The sequence below is a fragment of the Coregonus lavaretus genome (assembly GCF_964263955.1).
Source record: "Coregonus lavaretus genome assembly, contig: HAP1_SCAFFOLD_240, whole genome shotgun sequence".
NCBI classification, from domain to species: Eukaryota; Metazoa; Chordata; class Actinopteri; order Salmoniformes; family Salmonidae; genus Coregonus; species Coregonus lavaretus.
The window spans coordinates 519255-540724 of NW_028164405.1; the positions used below are offsets into that span (position 1 = coordinate 519255).

The 21470-nt window shown below is 44.8% G+C and overlaps 1 protein-coding gene across 1 annotated transcript in view; it reads right to left on the reverse strand.

Moving 5' to 3' along the window:
- Positions 1-21446, reverse strand: part of cep63 (centrosomal protein 63) — a 32855-nt gene extending 11409 nt beyond the window's left edge. Inside the window, exons 1-10 of the mRNA XM_084192054.1 lie at positions 21378-21446; positions 20812-20898; positions 20517-20694; positions 16459-16554; positions 15199-15321; positions 14574-14687; positions 14125-14304; positions 6694-6935; positions 5377-5479; positions 1739-1936 (exon numbers count right to left, since the gene is read on the reverse strand). Coding sequence (XP_084048180.1) covers positions 1739-1936; positions 5377-5479; positions 6694-6935; positions 14125-14304; positions 14574-14687; positions 15199-15321; positions 16459-16554; positions 20517-20694; positions 20812-20879 — 1302 coding nt within the window. The 5' untranslated portion in view covers positions 20880-20898; positions 21378-21446. The remainder of the gene's footprint in view (positions 1-1738; positions 1937-5376; positions 5480-6693; positions 6936-14124; positions 14305-14573; positions 14688-15198; positions 15322-16458; positions 16555-20516; positions 20695-20811; positions 20899-21377) is intronic.
- Positions 21447-21470: the final 24 nt, after the last annotated feature.

The window sequence follows — 21470 nt, forward strand, 5'->3', positions numbered from 1 at the left end:
GGAATGGTCTAGTCAAAGCCCAGACCTCAATCCAATTGAGAATCTGTGGTATGACTTAAAGATTCCTGTACACCAGTGGAACCCATCCAACTTGAAGGAGCTGGAGCAGTTTTGCCTCGAAGAATGGGCAAAAATCCCAGTTGCTAGATATGCCAAGCTTATAGAGACATACCGCAAGAGACTTGCAGCTTTAATTGCTGCAAAAGGTGGCTCTACAAAGTATTGACTTTGATGGGGTGAATAGTTATGCACGCTCAAGTTTTCAGTTTTTTTGTCTTATTTCTTGTTTGTTTCACAATAAAAAATATTTTGCATCTTCAAAGTCGTAGGCATGTTGTGTAAATAAAATGATACAAACCCCCCCAAAAATCCATTCTAATTCCAGGTTGTAAGGCAACAAAACAGGTAAAATGCCAAGGGGGGTGAATACTTTCGCAAGCCACTGTAAGACTGTATATAGAGTAGTTCCATCATTTGTCCACTACTGCCACCTTATGGACTGAAGTGAAGAAATAGAGTGGAACCAAACAGAGATCACTAGTCCACAATAGCTAGCAATTTCAAATCAAATCAAATGTTATTTGTCACATGCGCCGAATACAACAGGTGTAAAAACCTTACAGTGAAATGCTTACTTACAAGCCCTTAACCAACAATGCAGTTTTAAGAAAGATAAGTGTTATGAAAGTATTTACTAAAATAAACTGAAGTAAAAAATAGATGAAAAAAAATATAAATAGAAAAATAAATAATTAAAGAGCAGCAATAAATTAACAGTAGGGAGGCTATATACAGGGGGTACCGGTACAGAGTCAATGTGTAATAACAGTAGAGAGGCTATATACAGGGGGTACCGGTACAGAGTCAATGTGTAATAACAGTAGAGAGGCTATATACAGGGGGTACCGGTACAGAGTCAATGTGTAATAACAGTAGGGAGGCTATATACAGGGGGTACCGGTACAGAGTCAATGGGAAATAACAGTAGGGAGGCTATATACAGGGGGTACCGGTACAGAGTCAATGTGAAATAACAGTAGGGAGGCTATATACAGGGGGTACCGGTACAGAGTCAATGGGAAATAACAGTAGGGAGGCTATATACAGGGGGTACCGGTACAGAGTCAATGTGCGGGGGTACAGGTTAGTCGAGGTAATTGAGGTAATATGTACATGTAGGTAGAGTTAAAGTGACTATGCATAGATATTAAACAGAGCGTAGCAGCAGCGTAAAAGAGGGGAGGGGGGGGTGGGGGCAATGCAAATAGTCTGGGTAGCCATTTGATTAGCTGTTTAGGAGTCTTATGGCCTGGGGTTAGAAGCTGTTAATGAGCCTTTTGGACCTAGACTTGGCACTCTGGTACCGCTTGCCGTGCGGTAGCAGAGAGAACAGTCTATGACTAGGGTGGCTGGAGTCTTTGACAATTTTTAGGGCTTTCCTCTGACACCGCCTGGTATAGAGGTCCTGGATGGCAGGAAGCTTGGCCCCAGTGATGTACTGGGCCGTACGCACTACCCTCTGTAGCGCCTTGTGGTCGGAGGCCGTGCAGTTGCCATACCAGGCAGTGAAACCAGGAAGTGATGCAACCAGTCAGGATGCTCTCGATACCAGGCGGTGATGAAACTTACAGGCTAATGATCGCTATAGACAGGTAGACCGTTTAAGAGGAAAGTTACTTTACTTTTGTCATTGTCTTTCCTTTAAGACCCATTTTGGACCTGCCCTGGTGGACCTCACCTTGAGCTCAGCTGCCCGGCGCTCCGCCCTCTCCACCTCGCCACTTAGCTGGCGCTCCACGCTGGAGGCGGAGCCACTGAGGGTGGCGATGGTGATGTCACGCTGGTGCAGCTCATTGGTGAGCTGGGATACCTCCTTCCTCATCCCCTCCACCTCCCAGCAGCGCGTCTGCTCCGCCCTCGCCAGCTCCTCACGCAGCTACAATAGAATGGAATATAATAGGGTTGTCTTATCGTGATTATGTACTCATTAAACATTACATTTTATCCAGAGCGACTTACAGTTAGTGCATACCTTTTTTCATACTGGCCCCCCATGGGAATCGAACCCACAACCCTGGCGTTGCAAACGCCATGCTCTACCAACTGAGCTACATCCCTGCCGGCCATTCCCTCCCCTACCCTGGACGACGCTGGGCCAATTGTGCGCCGCCCCATGGGATCTCTAGTGGCACAGCTAGCACTGCGGTGCAGTGCCTTAGACCACTGCGCCACATGGTGGTATTGCCCCCCCTATTGGCCAACCGCTGAAAACGACCATTGCATGCTACAACTGGACGAATCATGATGAAAGATAATGTTATTGAAAGCCTTGACAGAGGCTAAGTACAGGTAAATCTTTTTTCATACTCCTTTCTGGTGGAGCTTCAGCGTGGAACAGGGTTGACTGTGTCTGTGTGGAGCTTCAGTGTGGAACAGGGTTGACTGTGTCTGTGTGGAGCTTCAGCGTGGAACAGGGTTGACTGTGTCTGTGTGGAGCTTCAGCGTAGAACAGGGTTGACTGTGTCTGTGTGGAGCTTCAGCGTGGAACAGGGTTGACTGTGTCTGTGTGGCGCTTCAGCGTGGAACAGGGTTGACTGTGTCTGTGTGGAGCTTCAGCGTGGAACAGGGTTGACTGTGTCTGTGTGGAGCTTCAGCGTGGAACAGGGTTGACTGTGTCTGTGTGGAGCTTCAGCGTGGAACAGGGTTGACTGTGTCTGTGTGGAGCTTCAGCGTGGAACAGGGTTGACTGTGTCTGTGTGGAGCTTCAGCGTGGAACAGGGTTGACTGTGTCTGTGTGGAGCTTCAGCGTGGAACAGGGTTGACTGTGTCTGTGTGGAGCTTCAGCGTGGAACAGGGTTGACTGTGTCTGTGTGGAGCTTCAGCGTGGAACAGGGTTGACTGTGTCTGTGTGGAGCTTCAGCGTGGAACAGGGTTGACTGTGTCTGTGTGACGCTTCAGCGTGGAACAGGGTTGACTGTGTCTGTGTGGAGCTTCAGCGTGGAACAGGGTTGACTGTGTCTGTGTGGAGCTTCAGCGTGGAACAGGGTTGACTGTGTCTGTGTGACGCTTCAGCGTGGAACAGGGTTGACTGTCTGTGTGGAGCTTCAGCGTGGAACAGGGTTGACTGTGTCTGTGTGGAGCTTCAGCGTGGAACAGGGTTGACTGTGTCTGTGTGGAGCTTCAGCGTGGAACAGGGTTGACTGTGTCTGTGTGGAGCTTCAGCGTGGAACAGGGTTGACTGTGTCTGTGTGACGCTTCAGCGTGGAACAGGGTTGACTGTGTCTGTGTGGAGCTTCAGCGTGGAACAGGGTTGACTGTGTCTGTGTGACGCTTCAGCGTGGAACAGGGTTGACTGTGTCTGTGTGGAGCTTCAGCGTGGAACAGGGTTGACTGTGCCTGTGTGGAGCTTCAGCGTGGAACAGGGTTGACTGTGTCTGTGTGGAGCTTCAGCGTGGAACAGGGTTGACTGTGTCTGTGTGGAGCTTCAGCGTGGAACAGGGTTGACTGTGTCTGTGTGGAGCTTCAGCGTGGAACAGGGTTGACTGTGTCTGTGTGGAGCTTCAGCGTGGAACAGGGTTGACTGTGTCTGTGTGGAGCTTCAGCGTGGAACAGGGTTGACTGTGTCTGTGTGGAGCTTCAGCGTGGAACAGGGTTGACTGTGTCTGTGTGACGCTTCAGCGTGGAACAGGGTTGACTGTGTCTGTGTGGAGCTTCAGCGTGGAACAGGGTTGACTGTGTCTGTGTGACGCTTCAGCGTGGAACAGGGTTGACTGTGTCTGTGTGGAGCTTCAGCGTGGAACAGGGTTGACTGTGCCTGTGTGGAGCTTCAGCGTGGAACAGGGTTGACTGTGTCTGTGTGGAGCTTCAGCGTGGAACAGGGTTGACTGTGTCTGTGTGGAGCTTCAGCGTGGAACAGGGTTGACTGTGTCTGTGTGGAGCTTCAGCGTGGAACAGGGTTGACTGTGTCTGTGTGGAGCTTCAGCGTGGAACAGGGTTGACTGTGTCTGTGTGGAGCTTCAGCGTGGAACAGGGTTGACTGTGTCTGTGTGGAGCTTCAGCGTGGAACAGGGTTGACTGTGTCTGTGTGGAGCTTCAGCGTGGAACAGGGTTGACTGTGTCTGTGTGACGCTTCAGCGTGGAACAGGGTTGACTGTGTCTGTGTGGAGCTTCAGCGTGGAACAGGGTTGACTGTGTCTGTGTGGAGCTTCAGCGTGGAACAGGGTTGACTGTGTCTGTGTGGAGCTTCAGCGTGGAACAGGGTTGACTGTGTCTGTGTGGAGCTCACATGACAGAGCCAAGTGACTGATGAGGAACGGGCTGTCTTGCCGTAGTGAGTTAGGTTATACATCATGGTCTGGATAGAAGCAAAGTCTACCGTCTTCAGAACTAGATAACAATAGCTTTATGTGCGTCATCCTCCTCTCTTGATATTGTGTGTTCTATCAGTCATAAAGCTGTGATTGAGAATAGCCTATGAACACGCCTATAGACTCCCACTTTCACACTTGTTGATTTTGAAAGCATCACCTTTAGGACACCTTCTTAAGCCATTAGAATATTTGGGAAATAATTGCTACCCACAATTCTGGCCCCGATTTAGTTGTCCCAGACAGGTTTTTGAGATCGGAGACAAAATCCCCATGTCGCTGCGGCCGTCTCCGATGCTCGTTAATGTGAGCGGGTCGAATATGCAATCTGAGGGGCTACCGATCCCGTCTTTGAGCAGTCCCAGACTTTCCCCGATACTTTCAAACGTGTTTGATTTCATCGGCACAAAATCTACAATGCTCTTGTAGCGTGAGACGTACAACGACAAGTTTTGATGACACTGTATCGCATCACCCAGGATGCGTAGACCCCGGAGCAGAAGCCATGACTACTATCAGTATGGGTTTGTTCTTGCCTGTAACCAAAGCCAAAGTGTCAAATCATTACAACGCAAAATGTATTGACTAGATATTTCAACTCTGTATGGCAAGTGTGAATGTCTGACTGAAAACGTTTATGGAGGCTGCTTTGAGCCACAGCTCGTTGTAGCTACGTTAAATCTAATCACATCATCACGTCATTGTTTTGGCGAGACGGCGCGGTGGTACGGAGAATTCCTCACGACCAAGTCAAGAATCTTGTAGTGTGACCCCCCCAGCCCCCCCCGGTCCGTCCGTCCGTCTCTGCCACATCATTTAGTATGAGCACCACTACGTTGGCTTGACAACAAACTACAGGAAAGACGTTGTTTAAAGTAAGAGGCTCAGTGATGTTAAGGACATTGAAAAACATGTAGCGTACGCTCGGCATTACCCGTTTCACCTCAGTCAGAGAGCGACTCCTCTCACCCCACTGTGTGTGTGTGTGACCCTGGTCCGTGTCACTTACCCGTTTCACCTCAGTCAGAGAGCGACTCCTCTCTTCCTTGATATGCTTTAGCTCCGTTTCTCTCTTGACCAGTTCTCCTCTCTGACTATTCATAGCCTCCAGTCTGAGGAGAGAAGACATGTTTCACTGTGGGCACATCGTTTAGTAAAAACATCAAATTGTGATGCATATGACAGGCAGATGCTGTTCCTTCATCAACCAAACAGTTACACAGACGGATATAGATTTACAACACGATAAACAGAGGACACACAATTCAATAAAGTTTAGTTTGAATATTTTTCCCAATTCATTGTAAACTTTTCACCTCAACAAAATTCATTCAACACAACCGTAAAATGAAAGGTAACATGCTGTTGTTTGTAAATGGACTCAATTCCCATGTGATACTTCTAGACTTTATTCAGACAATTTAAAAAGTAAGTGGGAGACAGAGGGGTCAGTGTGTGACATGGGGCAGTCAATCAGTCAGTCAGCCAACCAGTCAATCAGTCAGTCAGCCAACCAGTCAATCAGTCAGTCAGCCAAACAGTCAATCAGTCAGTCAGCCAACCAGTCAATCAGTCAGTCAGCCAACCAGTCAGCCAGTCATTTAGTCAGACAGACAGTCAGTCAGTCAATCAGTCAGCCAGTCATTTAGTCAGACAGACAGTCAGTCAGCCAACCAGTCAGCCAGTCAATCAGTCAGTCAGCCAACCAGTCAATCAGTCAGTCAGCCAACCAGTCAGCCAGTCATTTAGTCAGTCAACCAGTCAGCCAACCAGTCAATCAGTCATTTAGTCAGACAGACAGTCAGCCAGTCATTTAGACAGACAGACAGTCAGCCAGTCATTTAGACAGACAGACAGTCAGCCAGTCATTTAGACAGACAGACAGTCAGCCAGTCATTTAGACAGACAGACAGTCAGCCAGTCATTTAGACATTCAACCAGTCAGCCAGCCAGTCAGCCAACCAGACAGTCAGCAATTTAGTCAGTCATACAGTCAGCCAGCCAGTCAGTCATTCATTTAGACAGTCAACCAGACAGCCAGCCATTCAGTCAACATTTTACATTACATTTACATTTTAGTCATTTAGCAGACACTCTTATCCAGAGCGACTTACAGTTGCATACATTATTTTATTTTTAATACTGGCCCCCCCCCGTGGGAATCGAACCCACAACCCTGGCGATGCAAACACCACGCTCTACCAACTGAGCTACATCCCTGCCGGCCATTACCTCCCCTACCCTGGACGACGCTGGGCCAATTGTGCGCCGCACCAGTCAGTCATTTAGTCATACAGTGAGTCAGCCAGCCAGTCAGCCAGATCACCTGTCTCTGAGTTTGGCCAGTTCTGTCTTCAGGTGGACCTCACAGGCCTGGGCAGAGTGGAGCTTGGTGGTAGTGTTCTCCAGGTCCTGTCTGAGTAGCTGTAGTCCTGTAGCACCTCTCCCCTGGGCTCCTAGACACTCCTCTAGAGACTGTATGACTTGTTCTTTAGCCTGCAGGGTCTTGGTCAACTTGGACAGGTCATTACAGAGCTGCTGATGCCCTTCCTTCTCCTCTGCCAGCACCTGCAGGGGGGAGCAGAGTGAACACACAGTCTATGAATCAGTCTATAACACCAAACCCACTGTCTATAACCCAGTCTATAACACCAAACCCACTGTCTATAACACACAGTCTATGAATCAGTCTATAACACCAAACCCACTGTCTATAACCCAAAGTCTATGAATCAGTCTATAACACCAAACCGACTGTCTATAACCCAGTCTATGAATCAGTCTAAAACACCAAACCCACTGTCTATAACCCACAGTCTATGAATCAGTCTATAACACCAAACCCACTGTCTATAACACAGTCTATGAATCAGTCTATAACACCAAACCCACTGTCTATTACCCACAGTCTATGAATCAGTCTATAACACCAAACCCACTGTCTATAACCCACAGTCTATGAATCAGTCTATAACACCAAACCCACTGTCTATAACCCACAGTCTATGAATCAGTCTATAACACCAAACCCACAGTCTATAACCCAGTCTATGAATCAGTCTATAACACCAAACCCACTGTCTATAACCCACAGTCTATGAATCAGTCTATAACACCAAACCCACTGTCTATAACCCAGTCTATGAATCAGTCTATAACACCAAAATCACTGTCTATAACACACAGTCTATGAATCAGTCTATAACACCAAACCCACTGTCTATAACCCACAGTCTATGAATCAGTATATAACACCAAACCCACAGTCTATAACCCAGTCTATAACACCAAACCCACTGTCTATAACCCACAGTCTATGAACCAGTCTATAACACCAAACACACAGTCTATAACCCAGTCTATGAATCAGTCTATAACACCAAACCCACTGTCTATAACCCACAGTCTATGAATCAGTCTATAACACCAAACCCACAGTCTATAACCCAGTCTATGAATCAGTCTATAACACCAAACCCACTGTCTATAACCCACAGTCTATGAATCAGTCTATAACACCAAACCCACTGTCTATAACCCACAGTCTATGAATCAGTATATAACACCAAACCCACAGTCTATAACCCAGTCTATAACACCAAACCCACTGTCTATAACCCACAGTCTATGAATCAGTCTATAACACCAAACCCACTGTCTATAACCCACAGTCTATGAATCAGTCTATAACACCAAACCCACAGTCTATAACCCAGTCTATGAATCAGTCTATAACACCAAACCCACTGTCTATAACCCACAGTCTATGAATCAGTCTATAACACCAAACCCACTGTCTATAACCCACAGTCTATGAATCAGTCTATAACACCAAACCCACTGTCTATAACACAGTCTATGAATCAGTCTATAACACCAAACCCACTGTCTATAACCCACAGTCTATGAATCAGTTTATAACACCAAACCCACTATCTATAACCCACAGTCTATGAATCAGTCTATAACACCAAACCCACTGTCTATAACACACAGTCTATGAATCAGTCTATAACACCAAACCCACTGTCTATAACCCACAGTCTATGAATCAGTATATAACACCAAACCCACAGTCTATAACCCAGTCTATAACACCAAACCCACTGTCTATAACCCACAGTCTATGAATCAGTCTATAACACCAAACCCACTGTCTATAACCCAGTCTATGAATCAGTCTATAACACCAAACCCACTGTCTATAACCCACAGTCTATGAATCAGTTTATAACACCAAACCCACTATCTATAACCCACAGTCTATGAATCAGTCTATAACACCAAACCCACTGTCTATAACACACAGTCTATGAATCAGTCTATAACACCAAACCCACTGTCTATAACCCACAGTCTATGAATCAGTATATAACACCAAACCCACAGTCTATAACCCAGTCTATAACACCAAACCCACTGTCTATAACCCACAGTCTATGAATCAGTCTATAACACCAAACCCACTGTCTATAACCCAGTCTATGAATCAGTCTATAACACCAAACCCACTGTCTATAACCCACAGTCTATGAATCAGTTTATAACACCAAACCCACTGTCTATAACCCACAGTCTATGAATAAGTCTATAACACCAAACCCACTGTCTATAACCCACAGTCTATGAATCAGTCTATAACACCAAACCCACTGTCTATAACCCAGTCTATGAATCAGTCTATAACACCAAACCCACTGTCTATAACCCACAGTCTATGAATCAGTCTATAACACCAAACCCACTGTCTATAACCCACAGTCTATGAATCAGTCTATAACACCAAACCCACTGTCTATAACCCAGTCTATGAATCAGTCTATAACACCAAACCCACTGTCTATAACCCACAGTCTATGAATCAGTCTATAACACCAAACCCACTGTCTATAACCCAGTCTATGAATCAGTCTACAACACCAAACCCACAGTCTATGAATCAGTCTATAACACCAAACCCACTGTCTATAACCCAGTCTATGAATCAGTCTATAACACCAAACCCACTGTCTATAACCCAGTCTATGAATCAGTCTATAACACCAAACCCACTGTCTATAACCCAGTCTATGAATCAGTCTATAACACCAAACCCACTGTCTATAACCCACAGTCTATGAATCAGTCTATAACACCAAACCGACTGTCTATAACCCAGTCTATGAATCAGTCTAAAACACCAAACCCACTGTCTATAACCCACAGTCTATGAATCAGTCTATAACACCAAACCCACTGTCTATAACACAGTCTATGAATCAGTCTATAACACCAAACCCACTGTCTATAACCCACAGTCTATGAATCAGTCTATAACACCAAACCCACTGTCTATAACACACAGTCTATGAATCAGTCTATAACACCAAACCCACTGTCTATAACCCACAGTCTATGAATCAGTATATAACACCAAACCCACAGTCTATAACCCAGTCTATAACACCAAACCCACTGTCTATAACCCACAGTCTATGAATCAGTCTATAACACCAAACCCACTGTCTATAACCCAGTCTATGAATCAGTCTATAACACCAAACCCACTGTCTATAACCCACAGTCTATGAATCAGTCTATAACACCAAACCCACTGTCTATAACCCAGTCTATGAATCAGTCTATAACACCAAAATCACTGTCTATAACCCACAGTCTATGAATCAGTCTATAACACCAAACCCACTGTCTATAACCCACAGTCTATGAATCAGTATATAACACCAAACCCACAGTCTATAACCCAGTCTATAACACCAAACCCACTGTCTATAACCCACAGTCTATGAATCAGTCTATAACACCAAACCCACAGTCTATAACCCAGTCTATGAATCAGTCTATAACACCAAACCCACTGTCTATAACCCACAGTCTATGAATCAGTCTATAACACCAAACCCACAGTCTATAACCCAGTCTATGAATCAGTCTATAACACCAAACCCACTGTCTATAACCCACAGTCTATGAATCAGTCTATAACACCAAACCCACTGTCTATAACCCACAGTCTATGAATCAGTATATTACACCAAACCCACAGTCTATAACCCAGTCTATAACACCAAACCCACTGTCTATAACCCACAGTCTATGAATCAGTCTATAACACCAAACCCACTGTCTATAACCCACAGTCTATGAATCAGTCTATAACACCAAACCCACAGTCTATAACCCAGTCTATGAATCAGTCTATAACACCAAACCCACTGTCTATAACCCACAGTCTATGAATCAGTCTATAACACCAAACCCACTGTCTATAACCCACAGTCTATGAATCAGTCTATAACACCAAACCCACTGTCTATAACACAGTCTATGAATCAGTCTATAACACCAAACCCACTGTCTATAACCCACAGTCTATAAATCAGTTTATAACACCAAACCCACTATCTATAACCCACAGTCTATGAATCAGTCTATAACACCAAACCCACTGTCTATAACACACAGTCTATGAATCAGTCTATAACACCAAACCCACAGTCTATAATCCAGTCTATAACACCAAACCCACTGTCTATAACCCACAGTCTATGAATCAGTCTATAACACCAAACCCACTGTCTATAACCCAGTCTATGAATCAGTCTATAACACCAAACCCACTGTCTATAACCCACAGTCTATGAATCAGTCTATAACACCAAACCCACTGTCTATAACCCAGTCTATGAATCAGTCTACAACACCAAACCCACAGTCTATGAATCAGTCTATAACACCAAACCCACTGTCTATAACCCAGTCTATGAATCAGTCTATAACACCAAACCCACTGTCTATAACCCAGTCTATGAATCAGTCTATAACACCAAACCCACTGTCTATAACCCAGTCTATGAATCAGTCTACAACACCAAACCCACAGTCTATTAATCAGTATATAACACCAAACCCACTGTCTATAACCCAGTCTATGAATCAGTCTATAACAACAAAACACACAGTCTATGAATCAGTCTATAACACCAAACCCACTGTCTATAACCCACAGTCTATGAATCAGTCTATAACACCAAACCCACTGTCTATAACCCAGTCTATGAATCAGTCTACAACACCAAACCCACTGTCTATGAATCAGTCTATAACACCAAACCCACTGTCTATAACCCAGTCTATGAATCAGTTTATAACACCAAACCCACTGTCTATAACCCAGTCTATGAATCAGTCTATAACACCAAACCCACTGTCTATAACCCACAGTCTATGAATCAGTCTATAACACCAAACCCACTGTCTATAACCCACAGTCTATGAATCAGTCTATAACACCAAACCCACAGTCTATAACCCAGTCTATGAATCAGTCTATAACACCAAACCCACTGTCTATAACCCACAGTCTATGAATCAGTCTATAACACCAAACCCACAGTCTATAACCCAGTCTATGAATCAGTCTATAACACCAAACCCACTGTCTATAACCCAGTCTATGAATCAGTTTATAACACCAAACCCACTGTCTATAACCCAGTCTATGAATCAGTTTATAACACCAAACCCACTGTCTATAACACAGTCTATGAATCAGTTTATAACACCAAACCCACTGTCTATAACCCACAGTCTATGAATCAGTCTATAACCCCAAACCGACTGTCTATAACCCAGTCTATAACACCAAACCCACTGTCTATAACCCACAGTCTATGAATCAGTCTATAACACCAAACCCACAGTCTATAACCCAGTCTATGAATCAGTCTATAACACCAAACCCACTGTCTATAACCCACAGTCTATGAATCAGTTTATAACACCAAACCCACTGTCTATAACCCACAGTCTATGAATCAGTCTATAACACCAAACCCACAGTCTATAACCCAGTCTATGAATCAGTCTATAACACCAAACCCACTGTCTATAACCCACAGTCTATGAATCAGTCTATAACACCAAACCCACTGTCTATAACCCACAGTCTATGAATCAGTCTATAACACCAAACCCACAGTCTATAACCCAGTCTATGAATCAGTCTATAACACCAAACCCACTGTCTATAACCCACAGTCTATGAATCAGTCTATAACACCAAACCCACTGTCTATAACCCACAGTCTATGAATCAGTCTATAACACCAAACCCACTGTCTATAACCCAGTCTATGAATCAGTTTATAACACCAAACCCACTGTCTATAACCCAGTCTATGAATCAGTTTATAACACCAAACCCACTGTCTATAACCCAGTCTATGAATCAGTTTATAACACCAAACCCACTGTCTATAACCCACAGTCTATGAATCAGTCTATAACCCCAAACCGACTGTCTATAACCCAGTCTATAACACCAAACCCACTGTCTATAACCCACAGTCTATGAATCAGTCTATAACACCAAACCCACAGTCTATGAATCAGTCTATAACACCAAACCCACTGTCTATAACCCACAGTCTATGAATCCGTCTATAACACCAAACCCACAGTCTATGAATCAGTCTATAACACCAAACCCACTGTCTATAACCCAGTCTATGAATCAGTCTATAACACCAAACCCACTGTCTATAACCCAGTCTATGAATCAGTCTATAACACCAAACCCACTGTCTATAACCCAGTCTATGAATCAGTTTATAACACCAAACCCACTGTCTATAACCCACAGTCTATGAATCAGTCTATAACACCAAACCCACTGTCTATAACCCACAGTCTATGAATCAGTCTATAACACCAAACCCACTGTCTATAACCCACAGTCTATGAATCAGTCTATAACACCAAACCCACAGTCTATGAATCAGTCTATAACACCAAACCCACTGTCTATAACCCACAGTCTATGAATCCGTCTATAACACCAAACCCACAGTCTATGAATCAGTCTATAACACCAAACCCACTGTCTATAACCCAGTCTATGAATCAGTCTATAACACCAAACCCACTGTCTATAACCCACAGTCTATGAATCAGTCTATAACACCAAACCCACAGTCTATAACCCACAGTCTATGAATCAGTCTATAACACCAAACCCACTGTCTATAACCCAGTCTATGAATCAGTCTATAACACCAAACCCACTGTCTATAACCCAGTCTATGAATCAGTCTATAACACCAAACCCACTGTCTATAACCCAGTCTATGAATCAGTCTATAACACCAAACCCACTGTCTATAACCCAGTCTATGAATCAGTCTATAACACCAAACCCACTGTCTATAACCCAGTCTATGAATCAGTCTATAACACCAAACCCACTGTCTATAACCCACAGTCTATGAATCAGTCTATAACACCAAACCCACTGTCTATAACCCAGTCTATTACCATGTTTTGTTCAATCACACCAATCAACATTCTCTTTGGCTTACTACAACAGTGCATATCACACCACTGTCTCATCTCATCGTCTATTCCTGACTGGAACATTAAACTCTGCCAATCGCAGAGACATGCACCTGGCTGGCACTGACTGTCTACTCCAATGGACACTGCCAAGAAAACGGTCAGTCTCAGGTCTGCCAACAGGCACTGGGTTCCCCCTCCCTCCTCTCTCTCTCTCTCCTGGTTCCTACCTACCGTGCGTCTCCCTCTCTCCCTCCCTCCCTCCCTCCCTCTCTCCCTCTCCCTCTCTCCCTCCCTCCCTCCCTCCCTCTCCCTCTCTCCCTCCCTCTCCCTCCCTCCCTCCCTCCCTCTCTCCCTCCCTCTCCCTCCCCCTCCCTCTCTCCCACTCCCTCCCTCCCGCCTCCTCTCTCCTCCAGGTTCCTACATGCTGCTCCCTCCTGGGCTCTCCCCCCAGCTGCTCCTGGAGGTGTCTGAGTCGTTCCAGTTCAAGCTCCTGGGAGTGCAGTGTATCCTGGGCCCTCTCCAGCTGACCCCTCAGCCTCTGCAGATCTGCCCGCCCTACACTCCCTCCTCCTGGGTCCTGCAGCCACGCTGCTCCCTGGGACTGGAGGGGGGGGTACAGCAGAGTCAGCACACTGTCTGTGTAGCTCATTTCAACTGATTTTGAAAGTGGGGGGAGGTCATTTTCCTATGAAGTCTTAAGGCTCCTTAGTTCTAATGTCAACAGTAGTCTTCAGTGTTCATACATGTAGAATAAAAGTACATGTATTGTTGAGACAGGTGATGATAGAAGATTAATCAGCTTGTAAATTGTTTATGTAAAACTAACTGTCCAACATACAGTAAATAGTCAAGTCCCTGGTTGCTAGTTACCTTCATATTAGTGAACTGCTCTGCCAGAGCCTTCCTCTGGGCCTCCAGGGAAGACACCTGCTTCTGGTACTGGATCCTCTGGTGCTCCCACTCTGCTGACCGCTGACGGAACTCCTGATGAACACAACACAGAGGTCAGGGGTCAACACAACAGAGGTCAGGGGTCAACACAACAGAGGTCAGGGGTCAACACAACACAGAGGTCAGGGGTCAACACAACACAGAGGTCAGGGGTCAACACAACACAGAGGTCAGCGGTGAACAACACAACACAGAGGTCAGGGGTGAACACAACAGAGGTCAGGGGTGAACACAACACAGAGGTCAGGGGTGAACACAACACAGAGGTCAGGGATGAACACACAGCTAGGGACCAGCAGAGGGTGCCAAAAGGCACATCCGGGGCAATATGCATCAAGCATCTCAAAGTAGGAGTGCTGATCTGGGATCAGGTCCTTCTTGTCCATATAATCTTATTCATTAGGATCTAAAAAGGTCAAACTGATCTTCGATGAGCACTCCTACTCTGACAAAATGTATACATTCTGTACGTCCCCAGGAGTTGTCCAGGAGCACCAGCAACACTGGTTGGTCCATAGCTTCTGAGAGTAGAACCACACCATACCTCTATCTTTCCATTGAGGCGGGTCACCTCTGTCCTGTCCTCCTCTCGGCTCTTTGCTCCTTCACGAGACTCCTTCAGCTGTTTGCTCTGGAGCTTCTGGTAGCTGCGCTTCAGCTTAGACAACTGGAGGGAGGGAGAGAGGGAGAGAGGGAGAGAGGGAGAGAGGGAGAGAGGGAGAGAGGGAGAGAGGAGAGAGGGAGAGTGGGAGAGAGGGAGAGAGGGAGAGAGGGAAAGAGGAGAGAGGGAGAGAGGGAGGGAGGGAGGGAGAGAGGGAGAGAGGGAGAGAGGGAGAGAGGAGAGAGGAGAGAGGGAGAGAGGGAGGGAGGGAGAGAGGGAGAGAGGGAGAGGGAGAGAGGGAGAGAGGGAGAGACATGGGAATGATGCAGCCCTCTGTACACACTAGACTACACTGACTTTCCCCCTTACTTACTGAGCATATGGAAAATGACTATTATTGGTGCTCTAATCTCTAGTAAACACTGACAGACTGACAGATAGGCAGGCAGACAGATAGGCAGACAGACAGACAGACTGACAGATAGGTAGGCAGACAGACTGACAGATAGGCAGGCAGACTGACAGATAGGTAGGTAGGCAGACAGATAGGTAGACAGACAGCTCGGTAGACAGACAGACTGATAGGTAGACAGACTGACAGATAGGTAGGCAGACAGACTGACAGATAGGTAGGCAGACAGACTGACAGATAGGTAGGCAGACAGACTGACAGATAGGTAGGCAGACAGACTGACAGATAGGTAGGCAGACAGACTGACAGATGGGTAGGCAGACAGACTGACAGATGGGTAGGCAGACAGATAGGTAGACAGACTGACAGTTAGCTCGGCAGACAGACTGACAGATAGGTCGGCAGACAGACTGACAGATAGGTCGGCAGACAGACTGACAGATGGGTAGGCAGACAGACTGACAGATGGGTAGGCAGACAGACTGACAGATGGGTAGGCAGACAGACTGACAGATAGGTAGGCAGACAGACTGACAGATGGGTAGGCAGACTGACAGGTAGGCAGGCAGACGGACAGGTAGGTAGGCAGACGGACAGATAGGTAGGCAGACTGACATATAGTTAGGCAGGCAGACTGACAGATAGGTAGGCAGACAGACTGACAGATAGGTAGGCAGACTGATTGACAGGTAGGCAGACAGACTGACAGATAGGTAGGCAGACTGACAGATAGGTAGGCAGACTGACAGACCGACATGGTCTGTGTGTCACTAAAGCGTTCACTAACGTACCTCATCTTTAACATGCTGCAGTTGTTCCTCATATTTAATGACCAGCTCTTGCTTCCCTGTCTGGACCTCATCTAGCTGCTTGCGGAGCAACGCCACCTGTGGCAGGGAAACATACAGTAAGGGCTAGTGGCAAGAGAACTGGAAGGCAGGCTGCATTCACAGCTACAAACACACTGTCATGCAGAAATGCATGTTTAATTCAAACAAACTTTCGTAGTCATAGAATTGTTCCAATGTTGCGTCTGATGCATGGAACGCATCTCTAGTGTGAGTTCTCACCAACAACTGGACAGCCATGGAACGCATCTCTAGTGTGAGTTCTCACCAACAACTGGACAGCCATGGAACGCATCTCTAGTGTGAGTTCTCACCAACAACTGGACAGCCATGGAACGCATCTCTAGTGTGAGTTCTCACCAACAACTGGACAGCCATGGAACGCATCTCTAGTGTGAGTTCTCACCAGCAACTGGACAGCCATGGAACGCATCTCTAGTGTGAGTTCTCACCAGCAACTGGACAGCCATGGAACGCATCTCTAGTGTGAGTTCTCACCAGCAACTGGACAGCCATGGAACGCATCTCTAGTGTGAGTTCTCACCAGCAACTGGACAGCCATGGAACGCATCTCTAGTGTGAGTTCTCACCAGCAACTGGACAGCCATGGAACGCATCTCTAGTGTGAGTTCTCACCAACAACTTGACAGCCATGGAACGCATCTCTAGTGTGAGTTCTCACCAACAACTGGACAGCCATGGAACGCATCTCTAGTGTGAGTTCTCACCAGCAACTGGACAGCCATGGAACGCATCTCTAGTGTGAGTTCTCACCAGCAACTGGACAGCCATGGAACGCATCTCTAGTGTGAGTTCTCACCAGCAACTGGACAGCCATGGAACGCATCTCTAGTGTGAGTTCTCACCAGCAACTGGACAGCCATGGAACGCATCTCTAGTGTGAGTTCTCACCAACAACTTGACAGCCTTTGCAGTTCATTCCATTAGTGTGCTTCATTTGGAAGATTATCATTCAAATTCGGTTTTAGGCCCCACGCTTTTAGTTGATGGAGACTGACGTAAAGCTGAACGCTCACATTACATGCAGCAGAAAAGCTTTCCTCACACATAGGGTTGCAAAAAATCTGAAAACTTTCCCAAAATGAGCAGGTTTTCCAGAAATCCTGTTTGAAGGATTACAGTGTTTTTTCTTGCTTATTCCTTCCTGATTCCAGGATTTCTAGAAAACTGGAAAATGTGGGGAAAGTGAACAGAGTTTTGCAACCCTACTTACACATAGCCTCTCAGCCTAGTTCACCTTCACCTTCATCATCGCTTTCTCCACTACCACTTTCAACATCCGACAGCCAGTGTTCTGTAGCTTTAACAGGGAATCTATAGCCACTGTCACTTTGTACATCTTCCACACGGTATAAAAAGACAAGGAGTGAGACATCAGGAGTTAAAACAGAGATGATATACAGTGCCTTTCAGAAAGTGTTCACACCCCTTGACTTTTTCCACATTTTGTTGTGTTACAGCCTGAATTTAAAATGGATTCAATTGAGATTTTATGTCACTGGCCTACACACAATACCCCATAAAGTGAAATAATGTTTTTCGAAATTTTTACAAATTAATAAAAAATGAAAAGCTGAAATGTCTTGATGAAAAGCTGAAATGTCTTGAGTCAATACAGTAAGTATTCAACCCCTTTGTTATGGCAAGCCTAAATAAGTTCAGGAGTAAAAATGTGCTTAACAAGTCACATAATAAGTTTCATGGCCAACAATAATGTTTAACATGATTTTTGAATGACTACCTCATCTCTGTACCCCACACATATAATTATCTGTAATGCCCCTCAGTCGAGCAGTGAATTTCAACCACAGATTAAACCACAAAGACCAGGGAGGTTTTCCAATGCCTCACAAAGAAGGACACCTATTGGTAGATGGGTAAAAATAAAAAATAAAGCAGACATTGAGTATCCCTTTGTGATTGAATCCGTGTTTGAAATTCACTGATCGACTGAGAGTCCATGCACCTTATTACGTGACTTGCTAAGCACATTTTTACTCCTGAATTTATTTAGGCTTGCCATAACAAGGGGTTGAATACTTATTGACTCAAGATATTGTAAATACATTTAAAAACTAATTCCACTTTGACATTATGGGTTATTGTGTGTAGAACAGTGACAAAAAAAAAACTCAATTTAATCCATTTTAAATTTAGGCTGTAACAACGAAATGTGGAAAAATGTGAGGTAGCTTAGTGGTTAAGAGCGTTGTGCCAGTAACCGAAAGGTCGCTGGTTCTAATCCCCGAGCTGACTAAAGGGGTGTGAATACTTTCTGAATGCACTAGAGGAACAATGGTTACATATTGAAGATGCGCGCGCTCATACTTAGAATCTTTTCACGTGTATACTTTCAAAGGATAAAGCTAAGAACATGAACAACTTCATAGTTAACAACACTATAACGATATGGAAGAAAATGAAACGTATTCTACAAGAACCAATATCACTCCCTGAAAACACAACCCTATGGAACAATCCTTGGGTAGCTTTTCAGAATTCACCGATAAATTGGTCCACATAGAAACCGTAAATGACTTGGTAATAGGAAATATTTATATTTCCATTACAGAATTAAAAAGCAATTTTGGACTGACCAATGTAGATATTTGCAACTTAAACACTTCATATCACAAAATGTATATTTGAAATATTTTAGACATCAGAGCAACCTTGAGGGAATCTTATTTTAGTCAGAAAATGATGTTCATATGATAGGTAAGACATACCAAACCTTGCAGAGAGCCGATCCAACTGACAACCTCTTAGGAAAAAAAAGTATAAACTATTGGAACCAAGATTGATATTGGCACAAGATGGAGGGAGTGTTGGGACAGAACTAATGAAATTACAGTTAATTAAAATATACGCTTAATCCAATATAAAGTAATGTACAGAACGTGCACTGAGTTTACAAAACATTAGGAACACCTGCTCTTTCCTTTGACAGACTGACCAGGTGAATCCAGGTGAAAGCTATGATCCCTTATTGATGTCACTTGTTAAATCCACTTCAAATCAGTGTAGATGAAGGGAAGGAGACAGGTTAAAGAAGGATTTTTAAAGCCTTGAGACAATTGAAACATGGATTGTGTATGTGTGCCATTCAGAGGGTGAATGGGCAAGACAAAAGATTTGAACGGGGCATGGTAGTAGGTGCCAGGCGCACCGGTTTGTGTCAAGAACTGCAACACTGCTGGGTTTTTCACGCTCAACAGTTTCCTGTGTGTATGAACAATGGTCCATCACCCAAAGGACATCCAGCTAACTTGACACAACCGTGGGAAGCATTGGAGTCAACATTGGCCAGCATCCCTGTGGAACGCTTTCGACACCCTGTAGAGTCCATGCCCCCAACGAATTGAGGCTGTTCTGAGGGCAAAAGGGGGGGGGGGGGGTGCAACTCAATATTAGGAAGGTGTTCCTAATGTTTGGTATACTCAGTGTATTATACAAGTCTTGTCTTAAGTGTAAAACTAACAATGACTCAATAATCCATGCATTCTGGGAACGCTATAATGTCCAAAAGTTATGGGCGGAGTTAGAAACTTGGCTGTCAGAAGTATTACAATGTAAATTCACTTTGAATCCGTCTGTCTGCATATTTTTCAAGATGTGGCATTTGAGGGTGCAGTGAGACACCCGATGGGTTAGACAATACTTTTCTTGTCAATCCTCTTGAAAAAACGTATATACTTAAAAACTGGAAATTAACCAATCGTCCATCGTTAACTAAATGGAAATATCAAATGCTTTATTATCTAAATGTTCAAAGTGGCGGGCAACAGAGAGAAACAAGCCGGTGCAGTTTAAGGCCATGTGGCGAAGAGTGACGCGGGCGCTGGAGATGGGGGTGTGGCCACGTGTGACGTCATTGATGTTTGTCTGCCTTTGTATAATGTAGTTTGTATGTGTTTTGTATTGTTGAAAATAAATAATAATCTTCACAACAACAAAAATATATCTATGCACAACTGTACCTCTGAGTTCCTTTGGTCTATGAGGTTTCTGGCTGAGAGGAGCTCGTCTTCTCCGTTGTGCAGACGCAGCTCCATGGCATGGATCTCTGCCTCCCACTCGGTCTTCTTACAGTTCACCATGATGTCTATCTGTCTCATCAGCTCCTGCAGCTCGGGCTCACAGGACGTCAGGACAGAGCTGGAAGGGTGGAGCGGGACAACATTTAGTATCTGAAATGCTGAGGTCTTTAAAAAATAATATCTTCAATGCTACTCCTATTAGAACTAAAAGGTAGCTCCTAGTGTCTGATCTCACCTCACGTCATGGTCTTGCAGAGATCCCAAAAAGGCATCCATCTCGAGTAATTGGCTTCTAACCGGCATCCACTTATCTACATGGTCTCTGTAAATAAAACAAATAATGTATGACTCATGATTAGGACTGGGAAGCTACTTTTGAAATTCACTTAAATGAGCGAAAGTTCGATAGCTAACAGTTAGTTAGCCAGCAGTCCATCATCAGCACTGTGTGCAGAGAGGTCACCAGAACAAGCTTTGATCATGCAGACCTCTACGCCAGCTTGCCAACAAAGATTGTATCAAATGTATTGATTGTCAGCTAGCTAGCTTGCCAAACAATGCAGTTAGTTGTACTATTTAGCTAGCTAAGTAATCAAGGACAGGATAACATTACATTAGCTTGTTAGCTACTAACGAGCTAGCAACTTGGTTAGCTAGCTAACTGTTGATAACAAAGCTAGAGACACTTAACTAGCTATGAATTTAACGTGTATGCGTAGTCAAACATCCATGTAAATAAGAGATGACATTAATTTGCTGAAGCGTACACATTTACAATGAGATAATCAATATTCTACTCACACGAATAGCAAGGCCTCGTAGATAGCGGCTAGTGAGCTCTAGCTAACAACTGTTGTGTTTACAGTTCGAGAGCCCGTTTCCCCGCAGGGCATT